General features: G+C 29.1%; 1 protein-coding gene across 1 annotated transcript; it reads left to right on the top strand.

The window, feature by feature from the left end:
* The first annotated feature begins 1623 nt into the window (after nt 1-1623).
* Nucleotides 1624-2267, top strand: LOC141702236 (F-box protein PP2-B15-like). Its single transcript, XM_074505929.1, has 2 exons — nt 1624-1694; nt 1823-2267. Exons 1-2 carry the CDS (start codon nt 1624-1626, stop codon nt 2265-2267), a joined length of 516 nt encoding a protein of 171 aa, XP_074362030.1.
* Nucleotides 2268-7580: the final 5313 nt, after the last annotated feature.

Raw genomic sequence — 7580 nt, 5'->3', positions numbered from 1 at the left:
GCTGGTTATATGATAGTAACTCAAGGTATCTTAATAATTTTTTTTGTATTATTTACATACATGCAAATGTACATTTTGCTAAATTGCTAAATACTAACCTGGTTCTAGCTACAAATACTTGTGCATCTCTCTATATAATCACACAGTAACTTTGTAATAAGTATTTTCTTTCTAGTATGATAAACTAATAAGTGTGGGAAGTATGGTCGATGGTTGTGGTTAGAGGATTCACTCTAGTAGAAACTGTTAGCTTGTGTGTTAAATTGTACAAGGCAACACTATTTTTCATGCATACCTCAATTGAAAAGAAGCATTTAGGCTGGTCTTTTTAGTTGTTAGGGTGATAAGACAAATTAAGAGGTTGTTTAGAGTTCCCACCCATCTAAGAATACCATTTTCTTTTAAATTATGCATTTATTATAATTCTGCTTAATATTTTGATAAAATATATTATGAGGTAATACTTTTTTCTGAAAATAAGTAGCAAAACAATATTATGAAGGGTATTTTTTCAAGATTTTCACTTTTTATCTACTAATAATAACATTTTAATAACAAAAATTTGAGCTTTTGAGACAAAACCTTTTGTTGAAATTTACAATCCCTTTAGATATTGGCTTTTTGGTTAAATTTTTTTACAGTAAATAGTAAAACGGTACTGCTAATAAAGATAAATACAGCATTATGCATATTTATTTCCTGAATAAATGCAAATAATAAGTCTATATTACATGTAGCCTAATCTATTACCATAAATTATTTCAACAACTTCAACTCACCATCACACCCAACCAACTAACAATTTAAAGATAAATCTAAACAATTTTAACTATTCTCGGTCTTCATTTGTGAATGCAGGTCACGTAACATAACATTATCTTATAAAAGATGTAAATCTCTTTAGGCAATTACCGTTAAAAATTATAGCATTGATAAAAAAAAGTGTTGTTCACAAAATTAAATCTTTAATAATATTTTTAATATGCACATATTTGATGTTTAATGTTTGGTATTATTTTTGATATACACATATTTTGATGTAATTATGGAAAAATAATGTTTTAGTTGAGATTTAATAGTAAAATTAGAACTCCAAGATTCTATTTTTCAAAAGCATATTTCGTACAACATTTTTTTGGTCAAAAACACTTTTCTAAAGATCAGATTTTAAAATTTTATCAAATAAGATTTCAGCTAATTTTGAGAAAAAACTCTAATTATGTGTGTAACAACTCCAAATTTGGGGTGTAATCGAGCCGAGCCGAGTCGAACACTCCTAAACTCGGCTTGAACTCGATTAAAATAGTTCAGACTCGAGCTTCCAGATCGACTGAGCTTTTAATTTAAAGTTCGAAACTTGACTCGTAAAAAATTTGGTAGGCTCGAGTTCGGCTCGAAAACTCGAATTTATTTCACTAAATATTAACAAAAACATGAAATATAATCCGTTCGGCTCGAGTTCGATCCGATAACATATAAATAATATATAAAAATATAAAATATTGATATATATATATATATATTTATAATAAAAAAACTAAAAATAATAGAGACTCGATAAGACTCGCTAACCTTACCGAGTAATCGGAAGCTCGAACTCGGCTCAGTTACAAATTCAAAAAAATGGAGCTGGAGCTCGAGCTCGGCTTGATTAATTCTGAGCCGAATTGGAATTTTTTACGAGCCGAGTTCGAGTAACTCACGAACATTTTGACTAATTTACACGTACTCCGAACACATGGTAAGTGATGAATATGATTAAAGACATCCTATCATCGCATGTATCATGCATTCATGCCTCAATGTATTATCATGTGAACAGATTTTCAGAGGAGGTTGCTGTACTTGACAAAGGGCGGTGTCTTGATATTCGTGGCAAAATGAAAATTGGAATGTTGTCTCCTCACACCACTTATGAAACATATCTTGTCTTTAAAATATATGAGGATGCCTGCGGACTTGATTCAGCAAACACATCCATTAGATTTGTTAATGAAAGAGAGGAGGTGCCTGATGATGAAGCTAGCACAGTTTATCCTGATCCAAGAACATCTGCACACAACATTGAGCAACGAAATGGAGTGCTTAGTCGGTGGAGGAAGGACGAATGGATGGAGATTAAGACTGGAGAGTTTGAGACTGGTGCAAGAGATGATGATGATGAGGTGGAGACCCGGTTTATGTCAACTGATACAAATATACTCAAGACTGGCCTTATCGTACAAGGTATCGAGTTTAGGCCTAAACAACCCATGGCCATTGTTTAATGAATTTATCTGTTGGCATGCTTTATTTTGTCTTTAAAAACTTTTCTCATGTAATATGAATTATCTGTTATTTGAAAGATGTTGATGAATTATGCTTTATGTAAAATTTAAGGGTTTTAAGACATGGTTGTTTGTATTATGGTGTGTCCAATTTTAAGGTCCACTCATAACTGAATATAATTTTCTTTATCTAAGCTATCTTCAATCATAAATTTATTTTATAATACCTCATTCGTAATATTTTACCTTTTTAACTTTAAATCACTATTTTGTTTCAATCACGACTTCAAATTTACTTCAAACGTTATTATATGTTTAATTACATATAGTGGACTCAATTTCTCCATACACATCATGAGATATGTGTTATTTTATTATTTAATATTGTAGCCTTCTCTAATATTCAGTATAAAGATGGCTGCTTTATCTCTACGATATTACTTCATATTTGAAGTGAAACTGTTCATTATTCTAAATATAAAGTTAGAGAAGGCAGTCATTGAAGATGATTTTTTAAAATTTTAATTTCAAATATAAAGAAATTGGTGCTTATAAAGTTACTATTGGAGATTGCCTTGCTGGATGACATAGGCTGAATCTCCTCGGGATGAGTAAAATTTAATATACATAACTTGGGAAAAGAAAGCTCTGGAGGAAAATATCTCTTTAAGCTACTCTTTTGAGGTGCTTTAAGTTACTAGTGATCGAATTATCGAGTGATTCAGTTAAATATAATTATTACATGGAAATTGAAGTAATTAAATTTCACTAGGGACTCGGGAGAGTGGCCTGCTAAAAATTAGTGATTGATCGGGTCGGCCAAGCACTTATAGTCTATGTACTCATTGTTAGATAATGAATAACACACAGAGGGGGGTGAATGTGTTTTAGTATTTTTATACTTTTCTTGAAGTTTTTATGGTTGGAACAAAGTAAATTAAATCTTACAGTGAGATGTGTTAATACCGAAATTAAACAAGAAATAACAGTGAACACAAATCTTTCAAAAATCACTTAATTTTATATTAAAATTAAGAATGTTTTGCTACAAAAATTATAGGCTCTTTGTTGCTAATGAGCTTAGCTTCTTCCTTGAGAGAATGCAAGATTTTTATAATCTAAATTGTTACATCTAACAAAGGACCAGTGTTAACTTTATATGATAGTTAACTACTGGTTTACACAGTGTGTAATAAGAGATGATATTCACTTTAGTAAACTGTCACTAATCATTCAATTTTAGGACACGTATATCTTCTATTTCTGGCTTAGCATATCTTTGCATACCGTGTTAACTTTGATCTTCCGTTGTCAGTTAATCTTCACCCTTAATCTTGCACACTCTTCAAGCTGCTTTTTATAGACTTGTCAATCCAGTTGTTTGGATTGTTTGTTGATTATTAATCTTGGATATTGAATTGGTCTGCACTTTGTACTTTGAGTTTTACCTCGAGATCTCCAGTTTGGTATATAGAGAACTTGACATCTCGATAAGTATATTGGCTTATCGAGATCTCTCATTACTCTATAGTTTATTTGACTTATAGAGATCTCTGAGTTCTCTATAAGAGAATTTAGCTTGTCGAGATCTCTCCACTTCATGTCTTCACTTTGGCTTATAGACATCTCTGAGTTCTCTAGTGACTAATTGACTTATCGATATCTCAGAGTTTTTAATGATATTTGACTTGTCGATAACTTCAGAGTTCTTTAGTGATATTTGACTTGTCGATAACTGTGAGTTCTCTAGTGAAGAAATGACTTGTCGATATCTCCAATCTTTATATCTTCAATTTGGCTTGTCGATATCTGTAAGTTCTCTAGTAGCTTTCCTGAGTTCTCTATAAGTCATTCTGGAGTTCTCGAATGACTTCTCTATAACACTAAATCTGTGACTTGTAGAGAACTTGACTTAGAACATTTTTCTCAAAACAGATTTATTCAACTCCAAGATTCTTCATAATTCTTCTGAGGCATGATCTTCTTAATCTTCTTCCAGATAGAATTCTTAGGCTTGATACTGTTTAAAAAAAAAGACTCCAGTCTGCTCTTTAACATTTTTACAGACTTTAAATGTTACAATACAAAATGCAAACTAAGATTACAATACAACTTACCTAGGGTTGTCAATTTGACTTAGTCTTGTTATTGTACAAGCATGTCTTGCACAACAGTTGTGCTTGTTGCGAATAAGTTTTAAATAAGTAATGATAATTAAGTAAAATATAAGAGTAAAAAGGTAAAACTACTATATAGGTTTATATTAGTTTATTTCGCTGGAGACATTGTATCGAGTCGACCAATAAATTACCTTTAATTTGAATGTAATAAAGTAATACATTGAAAGAATAATTTAATAGAATAATGTTAGAGGCCCCAAATTAGTACCCAAAACGGATCTCAAATGCCACATGTTCTGGTCTAGTTAGTACGATGCAATTAATAATAATGGACCTCATGTATTCACATAATTCACATAAATTTAACCAATAAAAATATTCTAAATTTCCAAGTCATCGATATCACATCATTTATGACAAATTTTAATACTTAAATTGATATGTATAATACTACTAAATTAAGTATGGGTGATTAAATAAGAACAAAACATAAGGTAACTAAAACAAAAAGGTAACTAAATATTTAGCGAAAAACGGTAACTAGATAAACCAACTAAATAATTAAAAATAAGTAACTGAATAAACACAACTAAATTAGAATGAAAATTAGATGTTCGGGGGAGTTCTAACCACGTGCCGCAAGTGAAAGATTGTGATAATGAAGATGAATTGTTGTTGCTGCTTGGCTGCTTGTGTTTGAGATCGTATGGTACGTGAGATTTTAATTCATGTTTTTTAATAATTCATATTTATATCAAAAAAGTAAATTTTATTTTAGAAAAATTAAATAAGGGTAATTCGATAAAATCAGCGTGTACCAAAAAATAGGTATCAACGACCAAATTTTGAATGTTTCATCTATTATAATATAGTATAGATAGATGGATAGATAGTATGAATTAGAATTTTAGTTTGTAGAAAAACTTGAATTTAACCTCAATTAAATAATATAGAGTTTGATATAAATTACAATTTAAATTGATAGATGAATGTTACTTCAATATCAGTTATGATTATAATTATAATTATAATTGACAGACTAATTAACTAACCAACAAAAAAGTATATAGTTCGATATGAATTAGAATTAAAATTGGAATTGACTAATTAAGTAAGGATAATTAGATAAAATTAGCGTGTAACAAAAAAACATGTACCATATACCCTTACTAAGATGAATATGATTTTTTCCTGCTACCTTGTTGTGTATTTGAATCTGGTGACAACATGTATGTGTATCGATTTTTGGTCGTATTTTTTTAATATTTTATACCCGTGTAGGAACTATAAAAGATAATTTATAAAAATTATATGCAGGGTTAATTATGTAAATTTATCTTTTACCAAAGAATAGGTATCGTACCAAAATTTTTAATATTTGGTATTTTATATGACAGTAATAAATAGATAAGAGATAGATTGTGTTAGCGGAGAAGGTCGATTTCTACCTGTAATCATAGGACCCTGTTATTCAACCCATGTAAAATATATATGTTTTTATGTTTCTTTTCTTACACTTTTAGGGGATTTTTGGTTCGGCTCATTCTGGTATCAGGTATGGGTTTCGTTCATTCCAAACCCATACCTGGTGTTTGGTTTACTGTTTTTGAAATCTGATACCCATTCCTTATACCCATCTGGAATCAGATTTGATACCTTAGTATGGAGGTGGGTTTGAAAAAGAGGTATAAGGTATCAAATTAAATTTTATTATTTTATTTTATATTTAAAGTTAAATATAATCTTAAAATATATATTTTAAATATCATGTTGTTTAATCTTAAATAGGTTGTACTGATTTTTATTTAATACAAATTAGTAATATTTTATTTTATTTGTTTTAAAGTTATAAATTAACATTGAAATTTTAAAATTTTAATTTTGTTAATCACGTATATATAATTTTTTTTTGTAAGTTGTATAACTAACTTAAATTTGACATATGTAACTTATAAAAATTTGATTCAATCACTGAATAAAAAATATTTAAATTAAACAGATTTCATTCCAACACCGAACCAAACACATTATATGAGGAATGATTCATCAATCTCATACCAGTCTAACCCGATTCCTTATTCCAAACCCATACCGTTTTCTGAACCAAATGACCCCTTAAATTGGTTTCATAATTCACATCCACCCAATTATAAGAAAGTAAAATAAAAAATATGAAATGAAAGACCACGTCTTCCCATAGAAGAATAATTGTTATATTAGTATTATTATTATAAATTATGTAATAAGTAATGCAATATTATAAACAAATTTCTTTGCCCGTTGTCTACATATTATATAGATATATGAATAATGGCAAGCTTGAAATCAATCTTCGTATGGATAATCGTCGAAAACCATTATTAAAAAAAATATAAAATATATAATTTATTTTATTTTTCATCATATATAATAAATATTAATTAGCAAGTTAAAAAATGAAGTTATACAAGATTTTTATCTAAAAAAGTCATTGAAATTTAACTAAAAAATTTAAAGTGGTTCCATAGTAGAATCACAGTAGGATCACACTTATTCAAAATTATTCCACTATCGAATCAAATTTAAAATAATTTTTTATTAAATTTTAATTGTTAAACTTTTTATTAAATTAAATATAATTATTATTCGAGATTAGCATCGACTATTTATATTTTTTGAAATAAAATTTTATAATTTATGAAGAGATTGTATAATAGAATCAATAATTATCCACCGTTCTTCGTATAAGAGGGTTTTCCACTAAGTAATGGCCTATGAATAATAGTTCTTATTTCTCTTTATAATATACATACTATTATTATTTTATTTATTTTTATCTTAGAGTATCTGTAGCCGCTATCTTTCGGGTGCGCACCGGGTAAAATCCACGGGATCACGTAATAGCCTGTAATCCTGTGAACCAAGATAAATCACACTTAAGCGATAACATAAATCACATTTAAGCGACATGCTCTGGTACAAGAGACATAATCATAAATTCTCCTCCCCTGGGATTCGAAACTGTGACCAACAAGATAATTATCCTGTTTTTAATCAACTGACCCAACCCTCTTTACTATTACTTGGTGCCGCCGTCATTATTTTGGGGATTCATAATCTCTTTTGAGTTACGTGAACGAGGACAATTAAGCCCCCGTTTGACAAAATTGGTAATATACATAGACTATGGTAAAGAAGATCAATAAATAGAGAA

This window comes from Apium graveolens, unplaced genomic scaffold (assembly GCF_009905375.1).
Source record: "Apium graveolens cultivar Ventura unplaced genomic scaffold, ASM990537v1 ctg4809, whole genome shotgun sequence".
NCBI classification, from domain to species: domain Eukaryota; kingdom Viridiplantae; phylum Streptophyta; class Magnoliopsida; order Apiales; family Apiaceae; genus Apium; species Apium graveolens.
This window is presented reverse-complemented; position numbering and strand designations above follow the sequence as displayed.